At 41.2% G+C, this 22,987-nt stretch overlaps 10 protein-coding genes across 10 annotated transcripts; 7 read left to right on the top strand and 3 right to left on the bottom strand.

The window, feature by feature from the left end:
- Positions 1-797: 797 nt before the first annotated feature.
- SS1G_01012 (predicted protein) lies at positions 798-1,264 on the top strand (the record flags this gene model as incomplete). The annotated part of the gene is made up of 2 exons (XM_001598873.1): positions 798-839; positions 1,136-1,264. 2 exons carry the CDS (start codon positions 798-800, stop codon positions 1,262-1,264), a joined length of 171 nt encoding a protein of 56 aa, XP_001598923.1.
- A 1,920-nt stretch (positions 1,265-3,184) lies between these two features.
- Positions 3,185-5,338, top strand: SS1G_01013 (hypothetical protein; the record flags this gene model as incomplete). The annotated part of the gene is made up of 3 exons (XM_001598874.1): positions 3,185-3,227; positions 3,284-3,409; positions 3,462-5,338. 3 exons carry the CDS (start codon positions 3,185-3,187, stop codon positions 5,336-5,338), a joined length of 2,046 nt encoding a protein of 681 aa, XP_001598924.1.
- A 582-nt stretch (positions 5,339-5,920) lies between these two features.
- Positions 5,921-7,564, top strand: SS1G_01014 (hypothetical protein; the record flags this gene model as incomplete). Its single annotated transcript, XM_001598875.1, has 1 exon — positions 5,921-7,564. The coding sequence occupies one exon, from the start codon at positions 5,921-5,923 to the stop codon at positions 7,562-7,564; it is 1,644 nt and encodes a 547-aa protein (XP_001598925.1).
- A 1,704-nt stretch (positions 7,565-9,268) lies between these two features.
- On the top strand, positions 9,269-10,107 carry SS1G_01015 (hypothetical protein; the record flags this gene model as incomplete). The annotated part of the gene is made up of 2 exons (XM_001598876.1): positions 9,269-9,403; positions 9,469-10,107. The coding sequence occupies 2 exons, from the start codon at positions 9,269-9,271 to the stop codon at positions 10,105-10,107; spliced, it is 774 nt and encodes a 257-aa protein (XP_001598926.1).
- Positions 10,108-10,549: 442 nt separating this feature from the next.
- SS1G_01016 (hypothetical protein) lies at positions 10,550-10,765 on the bottom strand (the record flags this gene model as incomplete). The annotated part of the gene is made up of 2 exons (XM_001598877.1): positions 10,550-10,648; positions 10,724-10,765. 2 exons carry the CDS (start codon positions 10,763-10,765, stop codon positions 10,550-10,552), a joined length of 141 nt encoding a protein of 46 aa, XP_001598927.1.
- Positions 10,766-12,304: 1,539 nt separating this feature from the next.
- On the bottom strand, positions 12,305-13,933 carry SS1G_01017 (hypothetical protein; the record flags this gene model as incomplete). The annotated part of the gene is made up of 3 exons (XM_001598878.1): positions 12,305-12,852; positions 12,902-13,489; positions 13,543-13,933. 3 exons carry the CDS (start codon positions 13,931-13,933, stop codon positions 12,305-12,307), a joined length of 1,527 nt encoding a protein of 508 aa, XP_001598928.1.
- A 1,388-nt stretch (positions 13,934-15,321) lies between these two features.
- On the top strand, positions 15,322-15,791 carry SS1G_01018 (predicted protein; the record flags this gene model as incomplete). The annotated part of the gene is made up of 2 exons (XM_001598879.1): positions 15,322-15,494; positions 15,770-15,791. 2 exons carry the CDS (start codon positions 15,322-15,324, stop codon positions 15,789-15,791), a joined length of 195 nt encoding a protein of 64 aa, XP_001598929.1.
- A 298-nt stretch (positions 15,792-16,089) lies between these two features.
- SS1G_01019 (hypothetical protein) lies at positions 16,090-17,061 on the top strand (the record flags this gene model as incomplete). The annotated part of the gene is made up of 1 exon (XM_001598880.1): positions 16,090-17,061. One exon carries the CDS (start codon positions 16,090-16,092, stop codon positions 17,059-17,061), a length of 972 nt encoding a protein of 323 aa, XP_001598930.1.
- Positions 17,062-17,676: 615 nt separating this feature from the next.
- Positions 17,677-19,291, top strand: SS1G_01020 (hypothetical protein; the record flags this gene model as incomplete). Its single annotated transcript, XM_001598881.1, has 3 exons — positions 17,677-17,748; positions 17,795-18,931; positions 19,025-19,291. 3 exons carry the CDS (start codon positions 17,677-17,679, stop codon positions 19,289-19,291), a joined length of 1,476 nt encoding a protein of 491 aa, XP_001598931.1.
- Positions 19,292-20,010: 719 nt separating this feature from the next.
- Positions 20,011-22,665, bottom strand: SS1G_01021 (hypothetical protein; the record flags this gene model as incomplete). Its single annotated transcript, XM_001598882.1, has 4 exons — positions 20,011-20,799; positions 20,847-21,566; positions 21,613-22,535; positions 22,593-22,665. 4 exons carry the CDS (start codon positions 22,663-22,665, stop codon positions 20,011-20,013), a joined length of 2,505 nt encoding a protein of 834 aa, XP_001598932.1.
- Positions 22,666-22,987: the final 322 nt, after the last annotated feature.

A 22,987-nucleotide genomic window follows, 5' to 3' on the forward strand; every position in this document is an offset into this window, starting at 1 on the left:
GGAAAAGATGCTTCGTGAAAAGGTTCTGCGCAATTGTGTGTGATGTGTGATGTATCCTGTTGTTGAAAACAATTGAATTCCCTTAAAACTCTAGACCGCCGGTCAGCCTCGCAAATAATCTAATATCAAATAATGATACTGCTAATACCATACTATATCTGTGATACTATTGACGGGACGAGGGGTAATCTGTACTGTACATCCCACCTCCAAAAAGTCAAAAGATATGAAGAACTACATTCTCTAACTGGAGAGAGAAGAAAAGGATCCTTCCCTCATCTTCGGAGCAAAGAAGACCAAAAAAGCTTTTGAAAATCTTCGAAAATGGAAGGCGATCGTCTGCATATAAATGAAGACGCTCGTTCGGGAAATATCATGTGGGGATCAGGGGCTAACACATGGATGTAAGGGCAATCTATTTTCGGCATCAAAGGAAGAAGTTGATAGATTACCGGGCTTTCATCTCGATCAGTGGCCGTTTTCCGAGTTTTGAACATCAAAGCACTGGAGGACCGGTATAGTATTGAATTTTAGGAATCTTCATCTTTATAAAATAAATAAGGATGCTCTGTGAAGGAAATGCATGCTGGTTCTGATGAAGCAATAGCTTCCAAATACTTTTAGATCGACAAACCATAAATAAATATTAATATAAATATCGACATCAGTAGTACAATAAGCGATCTCGACTCTCGATTACCGTAGTACAACTTCATTAACCTATTCAAATCCTACCACGGCTTAATACTCCCTTCGACAAATTACACCCATCTGCAGTGTAACCAACGCGATCACTCATGGCGAACAAGGAATCATGGTTAAATCTTGTATTCACGGAGGTAGGGACCCGAATCGGTTAACTCGATTTTTGTACAGTGAAGGATGGATGGATGGATTGGTAGGACGGACATTGGATTTTCATTAAATTGATTTGTGCCACTTTTGATGTCGGGGAAGTAGGAAGTAAATAATAATAATAATAATAATGTATAATGAATACCTAATGAACGATATGAATATGAATTGATATCAATTGATTCGTATTGAAGGAACAACCATATTATAACATGACATGACATGACATGATATTTATATCTCCATACTGATACATACATACATACATATATACATACAGCATCTTGACATCATTAAAATGGATACCAAACCATCCATCTATCCATTATCCATCCATTATCAAAAGCGCGCGACATCTGAAACCATGAAGACCCAAAAGTCAAAAAAGGCTGGCTTGAACGGTAGGTAGGTCCCTCCCTAGATCAAAGACGATACGATAACATCGAACCAAGAAATGAATTTGATGGGTTTATGGGTTTTGGGGTTTGGGTCTTGATAAGGTGGAGTCGCTGGAGTGAAAACTTTATTTTTTTGTACCTGACATGGCGCCGAAACTGAACCCTTGATCATCGTGATTTGTGGATGGAGGATGAGTTAGTAGGTACACCAGTAGGGTTAGTAAGGTGTGGATGGTATGTGAACTAGGATTGTTTTTTGGTCTGTATTCTATAGGGTAGATTAGTGGTTTTGTGACTGGATTGGTGATTGATTGATGACTGGATTGGTGATTGATTGATGACTGGATGATGGATTGGTGGATTGATGGATTGATGATGGACTTATTATTATATGTGATTCTACTATGAGATGAGGTAATTCATTTACCTAGTACCTAGTAAGTAGTAGTAAATAAATGGATAGATGAAACAAAGAGACCAATATATAAGGAGAGCTAACCTATCTAGCTAGATGAAGTTTTAGGATTCTTAAGGTACCTACTGAAGCAAAGGTAAATAAATGTCAATGAAAGAATAGAGTTCCCAAGTAGCGGCAATATGAAAGTATCACTTTATGGATTTATTTATCCAATGAACATTCGAATCTCGACCCAATAAATAGATATCCTATATTAAAGATAATTTCCAATTGAATTGATCCATACCGCTCATCGTGATTCGCAATATTGCCATGTTCATCAGTTTGTCTGTGATTTTAGCTTTGACCTCTTCAAGCAAGCAAGCATCAGAGCTTGGTCCAATTCTTGTATAGATTCTTATTATTTCACTCTCAATCATCTGTTTGGTCAATCATTCATTTGCCTACTACATCTAGACCTACGAGGTAATATACAATTCATTACCAAAATAAACCAATGAAACCATACATCTCAAACAATTCCATACTAACAAAAGAATTCCATCACAAACGACTCACTCGATTGGTCCATTTTTAATCATCTATTTCGCGGATAAACATAGCTCGAATTAATCTTCATCCAATCATTTACCCCAACCCTTTATGGCAATGTTACAATAACCTCAATCTCCAACCAAGCTCGGTTCACCATCGAGTACTTGTCCCTGAATACATAATACATTGGCCGATTCTCGTTTTAGACACTTTCTTTTGAACAAGGGGGGGATCACCTTTTGAGAGGTCGTGCAAGGTCTCTCGACCATGAGCTAGGGAGGTACCAAGAGATCTTCTCGTCTCTTCTCCCGTTTGGAGTTTCATGTAACTTAGCAAACCATTCCATCTCTTTTCCACGTTTTTTTTAAATTTTTTTGTTTCTTTTACCTTTGTAATTCACAGTCTCTACCTCATCTAACCTTCCTTACCTTACAATATAGCATCAGATCTTGCTTGTGTATCTCGTCGTTCGTTCTATTCTTTTGATAGGAATTATATCAATCCTTACCTACGCAAAATCCTCGCTCTTTATTCGCTTTGACTTTGGCTAATTTCATACTTCAATCTTCAATACCTTTTGGAGAAATTTATCCTAATCAAGAACCTTTACATTTTGCGATCGGACCCAATTGAGCTTGAGGGATGTTTCTAGAAGAAGTGTATGACATACAAGAAACGAAACAATACAATTGACTATCCATATTATCGCATTTCTCCATAAACATCCTTAAATCCAACATCACTGGGTCCTTCGTCCTATACTTGACTATTTTACCGCCTTTAATCTATCCATCGCAAAGGAATAGGTCCCAACACAACTTAACCGCTATATGCTCAATATTTAAGAATCAATCGGGGGAATTGAGAAGTTGGAGTACAAAGAATCATCTTGGGCATCATGGAAAATTTGGTGAGATCTTCGAGCTTTTTACCAACGATAAAATGTTCGAGTTGCGCGAGGGATATCGAAATTGCTATGATGGGGGAACACATTTGCTCTGGACCTGCTCCTGCCGAGGAATGTGAGTTTTGAGTTCTACGTATGCAGTAGGGTATTATACTAAATATGTTTTTGTAGCTACGCCACCTCTTGAGTTAAATACCACTTTGGACAGAATGCCATACAATCAGCAGCCATCTAATGGCTTGAATTTCTTAAAGTCTGGAAGAACAATGCCTCCAAGGGTTGATACATCAGCTGCGAGTACGTTGAAGAACTTTCCAACAATTTAAATCTATACTAACTATCTCAATAGACCGTACTTTCTTCCAACAAGATCAATTAACCCCCGCGAGTAGTGCTTCTCTTTCTCGAAGTGCTTCACCATTAACTCCTCACGATCGACTTCGATTACCTTTCGGAAAATCCTCACGCGTCAACGAATCTTCACCTATACAAAGACCTCTTTCACCAGCTCAATTATCATCGAATCTAGACTCTGCATTTCCTCGTTTCCCTACATCAAAAGTGACTGGATCACCTCAACTTAAGAGTGCATATGGTAGCCAGACAACTAGATATGAACAGGCAGATTCAATCAAGCCCGCTTCTTCTAATATCAAATTACAAAAGAAACCCAGGGTTCCTGCGAATGATGCCTTTTCACAAAAATTCGATGCACCCGCGCCAGAACCATTTACGACCAATTTGAAAAAGACTTCAAGCCCCAGCGAAGAACCAATTCATCAGAGAAAACCTACTATGGAACGTAAGAACGACATAATTTCGCCACCTTTGACTGCTGAGCATGAGCAGATAGACCGAACACTTTCCAGAGCATCTGGTCATTCTAGGACTTCAACAAATAGTTCAAGTAGTAATTTTCCATTGCCACCCCGCAGTAAAGGTTGGGGTGAACTTGGGTTGTCTGGGGTAGGAGAAGAATCTCGGGAACTTTTGCGCCCAGAAACTACAAGATCACAAACCTTTCCCCGAAGGAAAGAGAGTTTAGACTTACAACAATCAAGTAGAAGTAGAAACCCATCAGTGTCAAGTAACGGTCTTGGTCGACGGGAGTCTAATGATAGGGGTCGAAAGGTATCTGGCCCTGATACTTCACGGGCATTACCACCACGTGGTGCAAGTCTTATTCGAGGAAGGTCAGGACACAAAGCTGGAGAACTTCCACCTTTACCAAATATCAACTTGGAAGCAGAATTTGGTGCGAATAATCCATATCACTCTGCGTCTGATTCTCAATCATCAATTCATTCAAATCATTCATCTATTTCACAAGGAAGCAAGACTAGTTCAAGATCTAGTCCACCATCCACATCAGATAATGATTTTCACAGGAGACAACAATCAAACCCTAGAATGTCAGATCTGATGTCTGAAATAACTTCTTCAATGGCAAATATTTCACCACAAGACAGTTACACCAGAGCAAGCGATTTAGAGCCAGTAAAAGAACAGGAACCATATTCACCTTTCAATCCCGCATTTCAATCTCGAGATTACGCCACGAATCCGAAATCTCGTCTATCCCCCACACCTCGTGTTCCCCCACCCGCGCCTCTTAAACCCCGCAATCGTGAACCCTCACCTGCGCCACTCAACCCTCGATTACGCAACATCTCACCAGCCCCTCTAAATAACTTCCAAAGATCTAATACAGCTCCACTACTCGATCAAGAAAAACCACTACCAGATCCTCGCCGTCCAGCTACCTCGAAAGGAAATTGCAAAGCTTGTACCCTTCCCATAAAAGGGAAATCAGTCTCATCCGCCGACGGTCGTTTAACAGGACGTTATCATAAACCATGTTTCGTTTGCACAACCTGTCGAGCTCCATTTCTCACCTCAGAATTCTACGTCCATAACGATGCACCATATTGCGAACACCATTACCATCAATTAAACAATTCATTATGTCATGGATGTGATAGGGGTATCGAAGGTCAATATTTAGAAAGCGAGAAGAGGGAAAAATTCCATCCTATGTGTCTTAATTGTGCGGATTGTAAAAGGAATTTGAGACATGATTATTTTGAAATGAGTGGGAGAATTTATTGTGAAAGAGATGCTTTTAGAAGAGCTCAAGAGGAACGAAAAAGAGGTCCTGGAGCGGGATTATTAGGTCCAGCAACGACGAAAATGGAGAGGAGGACTACGAGATTGATGATGATGTAATGAGATTAGAGGAATTTGACTCGAAAGAAAGATGATATGACCTGATGTGATGGAATGGGATGGACTTGAGCTTAAATGAAAAAACTTGGGCGGGTCGGAAGGAAGGAATTTGACCTGTTGAATGATTCTTGGTCTTTAATAATTGTTTTTGTTTTGTTTTATTTTGTTTTTATACTATACCATACAGTCTTAAGAATAGACTTGCGTTGTATTTTTTTTCTTGTAAAGGCATGGCGTCGCATTATACCTTTTCCTTCTTTTTGTTTTGATGTTGATTTTAATTTGATTGTTTAAAAGATCAGGATTAAAATTTCTTTCTGGTTTCTGATGTTGTTGTTTTTATACCCTTTTTTATTACTTTCTTTTAATTCGTTTCATAAAGTATTAGTTTTATAGTTTTATATTTGATTTTCTTTTATAAAATTCAAAGAGTTTTCTTTAGTTGTAGTAACGTGGTTTATCATCGAGTGGCCCATATCATCGAGTGGCCCATATCATCGAGTGGCCCATATCATCGAGTGGCCCACTTTCACCTCAATTTACACCTGTCTCTTTCAACACGCGTTTTATCAACAACCTATAATGAATTCGAATAATCAAGAAGCTCGTATACTCCTTGCTATCGAAGTTATTCATAAAGATAAAAAATTAAGCATTCGAAAGGCTGCTATGCTCTATAATATTCCTCGTACGACTCTTCGACATAGAATGGAAGGTTTACCTCTTCGTACAGAAACTCGAGCGAATCGTCATAAGATTACAGAATTAGAAGAAGAGGTGATTGTTCAATATATACTCGATATGGATTTAAGAGGATTTCCACCTAAACTAAAGAATGTGGAAGATATGGCGAATGATATTCTCGAATCGAGGGGTGCGAAACGCGTTGGGAAGCTCTGGGCGCATCGATTCGTAAAGCGTCGAATCGAATTAAAGACGCGTTTTAGTCGTGTTTATGACTTTCAAAGAGCTCTCTGTGAGGATCCTAAGCTTCTTGAAGAGTGGTTTCGACTAGTTGCGAATATGCGAGCGAAATACGGCATTTTGGACGGAGATTTCTACAATTTCGACGAAACAGGCTTTATGATGGGGATTATATGTGCAGCAATGGTAGTAACTAGTGCTGAACGAAATGGCAGAAGCAAGACAGTACAGCCAGGCAATCGAGAATGGGCTACAGCAATAATATGCGGAAATGGAGAGGGTGAAACTATTCCCCCATTTCTAGTAGTTCAAGGACAAGTTCATCTCTCCAATTGGTACACCGAAACGAATCTTCCTGCGGAATGGGCTATTAAACCTACATCTAATGGGTGGACGAATAATGAGACGGGTTTAGAATGGTTGAAACACTTCGACAAGCATACTAAGAATCGAAGAAAGGGCAAATATCGAATGTTGGTACTGGATGGGCATGAAAGCCACGAATCAGTAGCTTTTCAAGCATACTGCAAAGAGAACGATATTATATGTTTACGTTTACCACCGCATTCAAGTCATTTAACTCAACCACTTGATGTTGGCTGTTTTAGCAATCTAAAACGTTCATATGGTGGTCAAATTGATGGATTTATCAAGGCACATATCAATCATATTTCGAAGGTTGAATTCTTTATAGCTTTTAAAGCTGCATACGAGGAATCAATCACTTCTCAGAATATGAAATCAGGATTCCGAGGAACAGGTTTAATCCCATTTAATCCTGAAGCTGTACTCTCGAAATTAGATATTCGAATTCGCACACCTACCCCCCCCTCTTTCGACCTAGATCAATGGATCTCTCAAACCCCTCGCAACCCAACTGAAGCTCTTTCTCAATCAACATTAGTTAAATCTCGAATAACTCGTCATCAAGCAAGCTCTCCTACACCTATATTCGAGACTGTACTAGCTCTAGCTAAGGGTACAGAGAGATTAGCTCATGAAAACACACTTTTAAATACAGAGATTCGTACACTTCGGACAGCAAATGAAGCATTAAGCAAGCGTCGACGCGCGAAAAAAACCCAATTACGTCAAGGAGGAGTGCTCACTGGACAAGAGGCTCTTGATATATTATCTCAGCAAGAGGTTGATATTCAGATTCAACGCGATGAGCGTCAAAAAGGGGGGAATTCTAATGGGGAAGCATCTTCTAATCGATGTTGTAGTAAATGCGGAAAGACAGGACATAATGCAAGAACCTGTCAAAATAATGTAATAGATCCTAGATTATTAGATTCTTAATAGTTTCAATCAATTGATTCAATTGTTGTTGAATAATATGGGTTTGAAAGTGTAAATTGAGGTGAAAGTGGGCCACTCGATGATATGGGCCACTCGATGATATGGGCCACTCGATGATAAACCACGTTATAGGTAGTTAAATGTTACGACAGGTAACAATTAGGTCACGGGATTAGTAATAACACGTGATGCGAGGACTCGAAGAGCTCGGAGGCTTGGCCTCTCGAGTCCTTCGATCGAGGAGAGTGAAAGGATCGAGGCTCGATCCCCTCTCTCCCTTCGAGCCACGAAGCATGAAGGTCTATATAATCAAGATGGATTCCCTTTTTATAGAGCTTCGTGCTCAAGATCAATCATTTAGTATACTCTACTATTAGTTACGAATTGCATATCATCATTGTCATTACTTAAGTCCCTGCTTGACGCCTAGTTATAAACCACCTCGAGAGCCTAGAGCACTTCCACGTGATCTAGACGACAAACCTCGTAACATTTAACTAATATAAGTGGTCTAGTACTATACGAGCATTCTTTATAAGAAAAGTATTTTGTTCTAGTACTAAGAATAACCATGTCTTTTTAAAACTATGCTAAGCTGTAGATAGGTAAGATATTGTCGAGGCCATGTAATGATATGCCTCAAAATATCTTAGGGGAAAGGGCATAAACGTTAGATCAAAGTCTCAAGGACAATCGACGAATAAACGGTGGAGTAATGGGTAGATCCCCGGCCTGCAGTGAGTATAGTATTCGCAACCAACCAACAATAGTGAGATTAATATTTTTGGCCAAAAATTTCTTAGATAGTAGATACAGGGTCTGCAGTGGGATTGTTGGTCTGACGTTGGGATCTACTAGGTCATATCGGAGGAATACCTCCATTCGGTTACCGCCTTCGTACTAGCTAATCTTACCCCGGGCGCTATCTAAGCTTGGAATACGGCTTTTGCATGAGCTACCTACTTACTACTCGGGCTAGTCTTTGAAAAGGACTTCCCTCAAGTTTTTATAATTCTTATCATCAAAAGTTAATCTTTTGAAAAACATATAAAAATTCAATATTTCAATATTTGAATTTTATAATTGAAGATAATATTAAGATTCATTTAATTAATAATACTATAGTAATCAAAAAGTTTTCAATATTATGATTAATTATTAAAAAAAGATTTAAATTATTAATAAGTTTATATTTCGGAACAAGAATTTAACTTGTTAATCTGAAAAATAAATGTATTAAATTTTCAATAAATATTTATCATTATTTTCAAATTTAAAGTCTACATATTCATTCATTGAATTTATATAAATTTTTGAAATAGATGATTTTTGGTGTGAAAGTGTGTTTCGCTAAGCCCCCGCCCTCCTCAAAGACTAGCCTGAGTACCTTTCCATCAGCATGAACAACATCAGCAAGTAACGTAATGGCAACTGAGATAGCGCGTAGTTACCCACCTACCTGGATGCAGTAATGATATTTCTTGGACGCACATTATATCAAACCCTTTATTCCTCGTGTTTGATGACACTTCCTGATTTATTTTCGTGACACAAAATTGACTACATATTATTCAAATTCCTTTCCTTATTGCTTCTACTTTCGTCATCTACTATTTCTCAGCATCAATAAACTGTTGGCAAGAGCTTTGCAGCCGGTACACGTACTTTTCCTACAAAAACAAATTTCAAAAGATACCTAAAGTTATGTCTTCCGCCAAACCCACACTCGTCATCATTCACGGTGGTTGGCATGTCCCAGCTAGCTATGAGAAACTCATAGTAGCACTCGAGAAATCGGGTTATGAAGTGCACTGCCCACGTCTACCATCAACAAACGAGGTAGGGCATAATCATGGAATCTTCACTATAACATTGATATCAACTAATGTGTCTTCACGTGTTAGTCCCGTCCTCCAAATGCCGACCTCTACACTGACTCTGATCTCATTCGTGGTTACGTTTCAAGCCTTGTGCGGGCTGGGCGAATCGTTGTAGCCATCATGCATTCTTACGGAGGGCAAGTTGGAAGCGACGCGCTCATCGGCCTTGGTACTGAATCTCGTGCAGCTAAAGGTCTTCTCGGAGGCGTCTCGAAATTGATCTATATGGCGGCATTTGCAGTGTCAGAAGGAATCGGGATGATAGAGAAGGTCAAGGAGTTTGGTCACATGGACCTGGTGCCCCTTGCGTTCAATTTTGCTGAAGACGATTCTTGCACCAACAACGACCCGAAGACGCTACTTGTTGGCCCTAGCGATATTGCCCCCGAAGTAGTCGATGAGTACCTCGCCACGCTCGTACGCTGGAATGGTAAAGCGATGTACTTGCCAATCAAACACGCCGCATGGCGCGAGATACCCGTTGGATACATTTATTCAAACGCAGATATGACTGTACCCTTCGACTATCAAAAAAGCTTTGTGGGAGCAATGGAGAAAGCTGGACGTCCTGTTGAAACTGTCGAGTTGTCGACTGGACATTGTCCCAACTTGACCGCTACCGATAGTGTAGTTGATGCAATCAATAAGTTTGCAAATAACTAAAACAGAGTCACAATGGATTTAGTACACGCATTTCACATATCAAGCAGATGATTTGCTAGCAATTATATCATTTTATAAACTGAAAAGATCTTGTTGTATGTGCTATAACTAAATTTGCCATGCTCTTCACTTGACCATGAGCTCGTAGCTCAGAGTGAGTTTCGACCCACGATTGTATAATCTCGTTAGGAAGACTATGGAGAAAGTATTCTTTGCTACCAGTCTTTTCTTTAGAAACAATCTTCACTTCTTTGACTCGAAAGTGACAACATCACATTCAGTTTACTTGAGAACAACTGCAGGACAGCTGCCGTAGGACTCAATCTGTCTCACGTGATGCTACGAGCTTAAACAGGTTCCTTCAGGCCTCTTGAACGAGTTTTGTTGCACGTTCATTTAAACAGATTCATTCATGCTTCATGTAGCAACACCGCGAATGAAACTACGCGAGATTTGCAACACAGTGGTCCAGAGCTTGAGATAATAGAGTTACAACCAACAAGCACGCTGTATATTCCGGAGTATACTCCCAAAGCGAGAGCTATAACAATTCTTCCCAGGCTCTATCAGTATCTTGATCTATTGGGGTTTTCTTTATTTGTATTGGCTATGTTACAACTTCTCCTGGCTCTTCAGTTTGGAGGAAACCGCTTCGCATGGAGTTCACCTCAAACTATCGGCTTATTCTGTGGCTCTAATACAACATTTGTTGCGTGGTTTTTCTAGAACCATTATAAGGGAGACGACGCATTACTACCGACTTCTATGATTAATCGAAGGACAGTATGGATGGGGGGCTTTGCTTTACCAAGGCATTCTACTTTCCGCAATATATGGTGCTACTTTTTTCCTCCCCATTTATTTCCAAGCGATTCTCGGCGTAAATGCTATGCTAAGCGACGTCTACCTCCTTCCAACCATCATAACTCAGCTTATTACCACTGGAGCTTCAGGTCCTATATGTAAGTCGGTGGTCGACAGTTTGTTGGGTGTTACTTACAATTCTTTTAGTGATGAAAATAGGATCTGTGATTGATCCCACTAGCAATCATTGCTAATATTCTTCTAACTATTGCAAATGGCCTATACTCACTGTTACAACCTAGAAGCCCTACAGGATACTGGGTTGGCTTTCAAAATTCTAGCAGGCATTGGTTCCAGAGCGGGTCTACAAATGGTTGGTCAAGCATTGTCTTTCTCATACAATTGCCGATTTTGGTGACTAACAACTATCAACAATAGGCAATCATGGCTCTTCAAGCTGTAGTAACACCGGAGGAGCTTCTGTCTACAATATCTTTTATCATATTTGCATAAACTTTGAGTCCTGCTATTTTCCTCAACATATACAATCTGGTCTTTGACGAAAGTCTCGGATCTCAAATCCCACATCATGCACCCCACACCAATAGCACAGCAAAAATCAATGCTAGTGCTACCGGATTTCGTGCAATTGTGGCACTAAATGATCTGCAGCCTGTGCTTGTAGCCTATGCCAATAGTATAGATCGCATTTTCTACGTCGTGGCTGCTACAGCTGCCATGGGGGGTGTTGTGCTCTGGGGAATGGGCTGGAAAGACTTATGGGCCAAGGAAGTGAAAGAATGCACTAAATATACCTATCCATTGTATTTCTCATTATGTAAACCTTCTCTCTTCTCACTAATCAACTACCTAGATACAGTTTCTACCCCCCATTACTATATAGGTAAACAATCTCAAAGAATGAATCCCAATCCTATCCGTATTCATGTAATCCTGTTTCAATCCTTTGACCTAAGCAGATCAAGACAAGGAGAGAAGAAATGAATCTCAGAGAGGGGGGTTCAAATTAACCCTTCGACATCTCTGCACCTTTTAGATTTCCTCTAAAGAAGAAAAAAAGATGATACCAGAGAGAGCAAGATGTGATACTGTGAGTGTATGCCAGAAATAATTAATCCATCCCACAACTGAGAAGTCGCTAGCCCATTCCCAATGTGCACTAGTCTATTTGTACAAAATTTTCATCAAACAACCTGCTTTATCCATAACCGCCCATCCTATGCAGATGCCAATGATATCATGTAAAAGAAATCATTTCATGATGGGTATATCCATTCCGTTGCGCCGATTTTCGTGAGAAAGAGTTTTGTACCATAAAAAAGCGATCCTCGTGACGCCGTACCATCGTAAATGTGTATGTAAAAGGTGGAGTTTAAGAAGAGGAATCATCATTGTGGCCCAGAACAATACGAGCCATTTCCTCGCGTTCAGCAATGTATGAAGCACAAGCAATCTTCTCAGCTTCAGGGATATTGCCAGTAGCACCACCTTCATCATCAGACCATTCACTAGGATCTTCACGAAGACCAACACAAGCCATGCGCTTCCAGAAACGACGTTCAGACTTGTATTGATGAACTTGAGTTGTGAGTTCAGTAATGATCTTGTGCTCAGAAGCATATCGACGAAGTTGATTAATGTAATCATTAGCCTTAGCAGCATGAGCTTGCATATCAGCAATATGACAACGAAGTTCGAGATTCTCTTTACGCTCTTGAGCTAGTTGATCACGATAACTCTTATGCCAAGCAAGGGTGTCTTTCTCGTGCTGGAACTTATAGTTGTGTGCCTTCTCCTTGATATCTTCAAGGATACCAGCAGCGTGGAGAACCAATTTCCAATTCTCCTCGGAATCAGCCTTGGATTGTTCGATTGCTCTGCGCAATTGGGAGTTTTCGGCTTCAAGGTTTTCGGAACCCGCTATTTTTAATGTTAGCGAAACTTCCTTTCAAGGCATGAAATGGCTTACCATTCAATTCCTCAGAAACAATTGCGAGAAGTTCATCGTTGGTCAAATTCTTGTCTTTGGCTCGTTGGCGAACGTTGCCGATCTTCTCAAGAATACTATCAGTAATCTTTTGATTGGCTGCTAAAAGGCGGCTCAACTCTTCGACCATGACCATAATGTAGTTCAAGTCGGATTGGTGTCCAGCTGGAGTCGGAAACCCAATCATGTTAGCCATTCCAGCCATGTTCATCTGACCGTTCATTCCGTTTGTATGAGCCATGCCTTGACCTGGCGATGGTGATGCTTGTCTTGAGTTCGATTGTTGACCGGGTTGATTGGGATCACCAAAGCCTTGATAATTCATCTTAGGTATTTGTGGTGGAACGTATTTAGCGGAAGTTAGTTGAGATAGAGTGTGCGTCACTGAAGGGAGTTGAGGTGGGATAGAAGAGGGTCGAGAGTGTTGAGATCCGCGGCGAGCGCTTAAATCAATAGTGACGAGATGATCGGCGGCAAGTGGAAGTGACCCGCGGCGAGCGCTTGAATCAATAGTGACCGGATGATCGCCGGCAAGTGGAAGTGAACCGCGTCTTGGTGGCAGAGAAACAACTTAAAGGCAATTAGTATACAATAGAAGCGCATTTGATTCGATCTAACTTTACCTGGTGGCGCGCTCTGAACACCACGGTAATTGAACGCTTCGCTTTCAGTATTTGCTGCAATTGGTCCTCTGTTAAGACCAAGACCAATGGCAGATTCTTCAACCTCTTGATTGTGCCGCGCAACCTCCGCACGAAGGCGTTTGATCTCTGCGGTATATCCGCTTGAAGTAGATGATGCTGAATGGACTGAATCGCGACGCGCCGATATAATTAAATCCTCTAGTTGAGGAGGTTCTGCGTCCGCAGAGAGAGCGTTTGATCTCGATCTTGATCTGTTTGGTAAATTCGAGGTGGTTGAAGTGGTGGGAAGTGCTTCAAAGGTAGGGAAAGCGATTGTATGGGGTGGAGAGGAGGGTGGAGGAGGGGAGCTTCTGCTAGAAGAGCTATCCATGGTGGCTCGAGCGCGGTGCGGTCACGGAACCGACGATGGCAGAATTGTTTGTATGGAAATTGCTAGAGACGTCAAAAACAACCAAAAAAGGTTAGAAAAGTAGCAAATGTTGTTGATATTGTCGTCCCCGGTTGTTTTTGAAAAAAAATCAAAGTCCAAAACTGTTTTGGGAGAAACTGAATCGAACTAAGGATTTTGCAAAGTGAATTCAAAATGTCCTGAGGCTCCCGATGCTTGGATGTCCTGGTTTACAATTCCACATAGACTGACGAGTAGAAGTCTACCTTGTGTGAATATTGTCGTCTCGTCTTTAATTCTGTATAGCTGTTAATATTTGGCTTTATGTTACCAAATTTGGAGAGAGTTCTTGCCTTCATATAAAAGTCTGAGATACCAATGCTGCAATACAGATATCACCCAAAAGTGCAAAGCTATCACTTTGTAGTTGTCACTTAATAACAGTTGGTACCCTGAACATTCTGTATGAGTGTGGTATTAGTTTTAGCTTGAGAGTTTCTTATGTATTATATACCCCATTGAAGTAAACACTACAAGATGTAGAAAGAGTTTTCCAGCTTCTGATTGTTGTCCGATTTTGTTCAGGAAGGAACCAAAGACTTGGTGATTTTCATCTGATTTATACTGTTCAACTCTCTATCAGATAGGATTTTGTATCTTGAAAAACTTCTAGTTTGAATGGTGTTATCTGTAGCATCTCGTCCAATTATCAGAAAAACCTGTATTAAAATCTAGTATAGACCTTTATAAGTACCTATGATCTACGAAGCTTAGGGAAGTACCCGTAGTCCAGAAATTGATTAATATTCTTTGTATTATAAAAGCAGAAAGTTTTATCATATCATATTGGACTACTGCAAGTTTAAGTGCTATGACCAAAGAATTTCATCGCTAGCCTATAAAATTTTCTTCCAAAATATCAACAGATTGATTAATTACTTTGACACTGAGGCTTCATTATAGTTCAAATATTGAAAATATGGAAGTCATCATCATAGTTTGGTTAAGAAGTCATGTTCCACATAGGCTTAGCTGCATGGTTTAATACATCTTCGCTCTGTCCAAAACCTTCCATGTCAAACTCAAAGTTCTTTCATTTAACTTAAAGTTAAAGAAATGTCTTCCCTTATTCTTACTGTCCTAAAGTATCGGTCTATAGATTCAATCTAACATACTCCGGCTCTAGAAAGATACCATTGCTTTGCTCGGTGGGTATTTCCTGGCACTTTATCACAATGAATTTTGAGCATTGAAGTTGTTTTGTTTGGCTTTAAATGGAATCAGGGACAATGAGCAATGATAACAGAGTCATGATGATAGATGCATGAGAAAACCAAATGTAAAACCTCCACCTCCACCTACATTTCATAATGTTTATGGTGAATAAGAATAAAAAATGGAAATTTCTGAAGTACTCAAAGAAATGCAGAGCTCTGTTTTTTGTTCAGCTTAACCCAAATCGGAATATTTCAGTGGAAGGGTTCTCTGGTCATGTTAGTAAAGTTGCTCCAGCAAATGAAGGCTTCAGAAGGAAAAAATATCTGTAAGTGAGGCTCGAGGAGACAGGGAATATCTTAGGCTCGATGCAAAAATCAGTTGCACCGAGTCAAAATTTCATCACTGCTTGAGAACACCCAAGCTAGGAACATGACGATCCAAAAATTCGGCCGAAACATTTACCCCTGATTGCCACAGAACCAGAGAATGCGTGTAGATTTAAGTACCGACGAATACATTCCCATAGCCTTGCCAAGACTCTTGTCAGAGAATATCACGCTCATTCAGAATCTAGATTAATAGATTATTGTTTTGTGCTAGGTATTATGCTATTGCGCTTTGATTTATGTAACCTTACTTCGAATAAAACATATGTATATAAGATCTTACCAAATAACGTTCTTTTTATGGTTTCTACCAGCTTTATCTTTTTGACTGGTGGAGCTACCCATAAAAGTTGAGACGACGTTGGTGTTAACATGCATTCACTACCCCGGAACTTGCATGGCAGGGGATTCTATAGGTACAGGAATGGGCTTAGCTTATGGCGTAGATAGTACATACCACAACATAAGAGTGCCAACTCCCTCCAAATTCTTTAAATTATCCAGCTCGTCACCCTTAACAAACCCAAAATCAATATGGCTTCAGCAATCAACCAAATGTTTCCCCCTTCTCCAACTTTCACAGATAAGAACTTGCCCAGTCAAAATGGAAAGGTTTTCATCATTACTGGTGGAAGTTCTGGTGTTGGTCGCGAGCTCGCCGAGATTCTTTTCCGTGCAGGCGGCAAAGTTTACATAGCTGCACGGTCGGAAGTCAACGCCAAAAAGGCAATCGATGATATCAAATCATCATCTTCCTCATCAAACGTGGGCGAGCTTGCATTTCTACACCTCGAACTCGACGATTTGAGTATAATCAAAACATCAGCCGAGACTTTCATGAAGAAGGAGTCTAAGCTCGATGTTCTGTGGAATAATGCTGGAGTATCACTGCCTCCACTTGGTAGTGTTTCAAGGCAGGGCTATGAACTAATGATGGCTACCAACTGTCTGGGTCCGTTGCTCTTCACGCAGCTTCTTCTTCCATGCTTGAAGAACGCTGCAGAAGCTTCTAGTCCAGGAAGTGTTCGTGTTGTTTGGACTAGCTCCCAATATGTGGATCTAAAATCTCCTGAGGGCGGACTCATCATGTCGGAGGTGGAAACCGCAACAAAAGACAAGGCGAAAAACTATGGTACATCAAAGATAGGCAATTGGCTTTTGGGCAGTGAAATGGCACGACAGGTTGGTCAGCATGGCATTATCAGCATAACGCAAAACCCAGGAAACCTTAAGACAAACTTAATGAGACATGCAAAGTGGATGTATTATGCTGCTTATCCATTGTTGCATAAGGCAAAGATGGGTGCATTCACAGAGCTCTTTGCTGGATTGTCACCTGAGATTACGATGGAACAGAATGGAGGGTATGTGATTCCTTGGGGAAGGGTTCATGATGCTCCTCGCAAGGATTTACTCGTATCTTTGAAAAGCGTCGAAGAAGGTGGTAATGGGAGGGCTGAAGAATTTTGGAATTGGTGCGAAGAACAAATTGCAAAATACAAGTGAAGGCCTTATTTATCTGGATGCATACGGACCCGCAATCTTTTGCGTGTTGTTTCTGGGGAAGGTTACTTAGTGGTTCTTAGTGTTTAATCTAGTCAGCCGATTTAATATCTTCATTTTTGAGATGTTTATCGACATGCTCAATTATCTTGAAATGCATGAAATATCGCCGCGATTGGAGCTTAGAACAGATTTAACTTACAGCATTGTACTCCTACATCCACAACGATTCTGCCACATCCCATTCGTGAGACCAACAGTTGGATATGCATATTAACATTGGGCGCTGCGTCACATGTGACAAATAGGGATAATTGCGCCGCAAAGGTACATACCATATTAATGGCACAGCCCATGACTTACCATACCAACGTGCTAGCGAACAGAAATCAATAACCTCCAGCGCTTTCTCCCTTGTCTGGAAAGGCCTCTTTGACAAGGTTGAATTGTGCCTGTGTAGGTGATATTGCGAAAAGCTTTCCCGGCCAATTGTGGTTGAAGTTCTGATCAGCGGGCAAACCAAATTTCCTGGCATGTAAGCTTTCCCTTTTTAATTTTCATATTTTGCTTCAGACTTCCTCGAATTTAGGACTACAAAATTTGCCTACATACTTCACAATGTCTAGAAGTGAAGGGATAGATCTCAGTCTAGCCTCAGGACTTGTGACAATTTCATTAGCTGTTATCGCCGTAAACCGCTCCATTTCTTTTTCCTAATATCGATAATAATTACCAGCAAATTCTAACCGTTGGAAAGTACTTCTCATACAATGCAACCTCTAACCTTTACCTCCATCCGCTCTCTCACTTTCCTGGACCCGCTTCTTGGTCTGCATCACGGTTGCCATTTGCTGAGGCACTCATTGCTGGGACTATTGTCCACGACGTCGAAAAGATTCACCGCAAATATGGACCCGTCGTCCGGATAGCTCCAAATGAAATATCGTTCGCCCATAACCAAGCTTTGACAGATATATTCACCGTTAGACCCGGCCATTTGCCATTTCCAAAAGATCCTATTTGGTGGGCAAGGCAGCCAGGTCAGCCGGAGTCATTTATTAGTGCTGGATCAGAAGATCACGCTCGTATGCGCAAGCTCCTTCATCATGGATTTACTCCTCGAGCGTTGAAAATGCAGGAACCAATTTTGCAGAAGTACGTGGGACTTTTAGTGGAACAAATGAGTGAACGATCAAAGGAGACGCCAGATGGAGGTGTCATAGACATTGTTCCATGGTTCAGCTACACCACATTTGACATATTTGGAGACCTTGGCTTTGGGGAATCATTTGACTGTTTACAACATTCTCGATATCATCCATGGATCGCCTTACTTTTCAACAGCGTTAAAGCAGCTAGATTCGTCATCGCTGCCAGATTCTATCCCTGGGTAGAAAAGATACTGATGATGCTTATCCCAAAATCACTAAAGAAGATGCGAAACGATCATTTTCAACAAATTAAAGACAAGGTGCATAGACGCCTTGATTGGGAGCTCGAGAGACCTGACCTCATGTCTCACGTTATCAAACATAATGGCACTGACAATGAATCAGACGGCATAACACTGGAGGGGATCCAAGTAACGTTTATGATACTTACTACTGCAGGAAGCGAAACAACAGCTACTGTTCTTAGTGAAACTACAAACTATCTCATGTCACACCCTGAGATACTTGGAAAGCTCGTCAAGGAGATACGAGATGCCTTTGAAAGTGAAACACAAATCATATTAGAAGCTTTGGAACAACTCGAATACCTCAATGCTGTCATACAAGAGGGTTTAAGATTATGCCCACCAGTTCCTGTTATGTTACCACGAATAGTACCAGAAGGTGGAGATACAGTATGTGGCATGTGGATACCCGCAGGTGTAAGTGGAATTCCTCCTTGACTTCTTAACAGAGACTCCATTTCCTGAAATTCATTCAACAGTCCTCCCACTAAAGCTAACATCCCCAAATAGACAAGCGTATCCCTACAATATTGGTCACTTTTCCGTGATCCAAGCTGCTTTCATGATGCCACTTCCTTCATTCCCGAGCGATGGCTTCCTGCAGCTACGCGTTCAGATTCGCCATATGTTAACGATCAAAGACATGCTGTTCAAGCTTTTAGTGTAGGACCCCGGATATGTATGGGGAGACTTCTGGCTTGGGCAGAAATGCGCTTAGTCATTGCGAGATTGCTCTGGGCATTTGATTTGGAAGCAGCAGGGGAGGCCATGCGCTAGGATAAACTGAGGACTTTCTTATTTGTGGAGAAGAAGCCTCTTGAAATTAGAATCCAAGCAAGAAGTGATGCTTGATGTTTTCTCGAATCCATGCAAATATTTGGATATCGAGACCTCAAAATTAGCTGAAGTAAGATCTTATATCTGGAATGTATATTTCTGCAGACCATTGTGCCGTTCGACGGTATATCCTGTGCCACCATGACCCACAAATTCAGGGTACCTTATGAAGAACTGGTACGAGTAACTTAGCAAATTCTACAAAGTTAATCACAAATGCATTGATGCTGCGGGCTTGACTCCCTTCATCCCAGCCAGAACTTATATATCATCCTCACATTCCTCCAGAGATGATGGCACATCATTTTCCCCTAGTAGTTTGTAATGTGTGGCCGCGCTACGAAGTCTGCTTTTTTCCGCGCGATCAGCACCCGATGGATATTCTTTATGTTTCAAGTTCTAGACAGTTACTTTGATTGCTGGAAAGATGGATGGGTTTGCAGGATCATTTAAATCTACCCACGTGCAAATATTAGAGAAAGGGCATTCACAATTCATCTACATGGCAAATCATAGCAAGAAAAATGATGAATCCATCATAATAAAGGTGAATAATAATATCTCGATATTATGGATATCAAAATCCCCTCTTCCGGCAAGAAATATACCATACGGTATATTTCCCAGTACACATACGCGCGAAACAGCGAGCCGTGAATTTACAAACCATTCCACCACTCCGTTTTCTCTACCTCAAACACACCCCTCAATTCTCCCTTACCCTCCTCACTAGTATTTCCCACAATAACCTCATACGTATCCTTCTCTACAATCCAAGCCTCTCTAACTTCATCCCAAAATGCCGCTGCATATTTAATCTCAATTTCCACATCGACCGATTTCTCTTCCCCTGCCTCGAAAAATACTTTCTCAAATCCCTTTAATTCCTTCTTTGGTCTGCGAATCGATGGATTTTGTTGTCTGATGTATACTTGAATAACTTCTCCTCCTGGGAGTTTTCCTGTATTCTTTACTTTTACTGAAACTTTAATTTTCTTGTCGATCTTTTGGACATTCAAGTTGGAGAGTGAGAAAGTGGTGTAACTAAGTCCATGACCGAAGGGGAATAAAACAGGTAGATCTATTGTCTCATACCATCTATATCCCATGTACACATCCTCGCCATAAATAACCCTACCTCTTTCCGTTCTAAAGCTCAAGAATGCCGGATTATCTTCGAGTCTCTTTGGGAAAGATAGAGGTAATTTTGCTGATGGATTCATTTTACCGAAAATGACATCGGCAATGGCATTTCCGGTCTCGTTGCCACCATACCAGGCGTGAAGTAGAGCTGGAGTTGTGGATAGAAAGGGAAGAGCAATGGGGGTTCCAGACTGAATTACGACGACTGTGTTGGGATTGACTGGAGTGAGAGCTGAAATTAATTTGTTCATATGCAGTGGAAGACCAAAAATTTCTCGGTCGGCTCCTTCGGCCTCCCAGTCGGACTGTGAATTGTTAGTGGTGTCTGTTGCACAAGGAAGAAATCTCTTACATTTAGACCGGCACAAATGATGACTTGATCCGCCTCTTTGGCCAGCTCTGCTGCATGTGCAATCTCCTCATCCGCGTCAAGGACTTTTGCACCACCAATTCTCAGAGCTCCAGGTCCGAATAAGACGTTATCTCCTTTATCCAGCTTGCAAGTTGGTGCACTAGCAAACTCAACTTTGATGTGATATGTCTGTCCCTTCTTCAGCGATATGATGCCCCTTTCTTCAACTGTACCACAGGAGAAAAACATGGTTCCTCTGGTCTGCTTAGTCGAATTGTCGATTAACAATTTGCCATCCACAAATAGATTTGCGGTTCCATATACTCCTAGACCTAGCTCAAAATCACAATCCTCTTCGGCGGTCATGTAACCTTCGACATCCGCCCACCACAACTCATCCTTCAACTTGGTGCAAAAATAGTCCATCATTAGGAGTTCTGTCTTGGTAAGGATTATCTCATCGGCCAATTCTCGATCTTTGACCGTCGGAGGATCGTTGTAAGCTCGGAAAGAGACACCTGTTTCTCCCTTGTCTGTCTTGAGGAGAAGGCCAATCAATGGAAGGTCCTTATGTGAGTAGGCTCCCACAGTGTATGATGGAGCTGATTCCAGCACAGCACTAATACCATCAAATGGTGTAACGGCGTAGTATGCTGCCAGAGATGCCGAACCTCCTCCGTGATAAGTAGAAACTTTAGCATTGGGACCGACAATCAAAGTCTATCAACGTCAGTCATGCATGTTATATTTGAGTACACAGTCTTACCTTTTTGTCCCTACGGAACGGCAAAGCATTGCCCTCATTTTTCATCAATACAATTGAGTCACCTGCAATTTCCCTTAAAAGAGCAGCTGTCTCTGGAGTATCCGCAGGTTTTTCCTCTGCATTTTCGGGGACCTTTGCATCTGCAGCGCGATCTACAAGCTTGAGCACATTCCTCGCTCGTTCATCAAGAATATGCTGAGGTACTTTTCCCGTGCTAACAGCTTGTATCAACAGTGGACCTCTCCATTTTGTGGGGCCTGGCATCTCCAAGTCTAGGCCAGCCATAATCGCGCCCGTCGTTGAATATGTACCCCACCAGTCACTCATGATACATCCATCCCACCCCCACTCTCCGCGTAAGATATCTTTAAGTATCCTTATGTTTTCACTAACGTGAGTTCCGTTAACTTTGTTGTAAGCAGACATGAATAGTGCAGGCTTTGAATCCCTAACTACCAATTGAAACGGTAATAAATATAACTCCCTCAATGCTCTTTCCGTGATTATAACATTAACACCATTCCTTTTATGCTCCTGGTCATTACAAACAAAATGTTTGATGGTAGCTTGAACACCTGTCTCCTGAATCCCATTCACAAGGGCAGCAGCTCCCAATCCTGACAAAACAGGATCTTCACTGAGTGATTCGAAACCACGACCTCCCAATGGTGATCTCTGCATATTGATAGTAGGGCCAAGAATTACATGTACTCCTTTAGCTTTAGCTTCCTCTCCCATCAAAACGCCAGCGCGATGGAGGAGTTTAGTATCCCAAGTCGCACCCAGAGCGGTGCCGCACGGGAAACAAGCTGCTTTGATGCCATTGAAGAATCGACTACCACGGACGCCATTGGGACCGTCTGAAACTCGAATTGAAGGTACGTTGTACTTGGGAATGGCGGTTGTTTGCCACCAGCTGGCACCTGAAAATTGTTAGATAATGTGACTTTTTCAATATACAGGGTTGTAGATATATGCACCCGCTGTTAGAGAAACTTTCTCTAAGTTGTTAAGCTTTGAAAGCACATCTTCCACATCGATTCTGTTTGTCATCTTGATGAATTAAAATGCAATGTTCGATGTTCAATGTTCAATGGGGTCAATTGCAGGAATGATAACTAGATATATATGTAATGGTCGAAAGAAGGAACGAATATATTGACCTCGTACACAGCCCAGAAAGTTGGGAAACTCCCGAGACGATCACGGAGTATCGGCCCTATATCACGGTCTTCATCATATTTCGGATTTACGCTCTATTCACCAACACTCCTTCACGACCAATACTCCTCTTACTATTGGTTTGTCAAGCTGATATCTGTCTAGGTTTTGGAGAGCTCCTGCCTGGCCCGAGCTTCAAGAATTCCCTTATCGA

The sequence above is a fragment of the Sclerotinia sclerotiorum genome, genomic scaffold (genome assembly GCF_000146945.2).
Source record: "Sclerotinia sclerotiorum 1980 UF-70 scaffold_1 genomic scaffold, whole genome shotgun sequence".
NCBI classification, from domain to species: domain Eukaryota; kingdom Fungi; phylum Ascomycota; class Leotiomycetes; order Helotiales; family Sclerotiniaceae; genus Sclerotinia; species Sclerotinia sclerotiorum.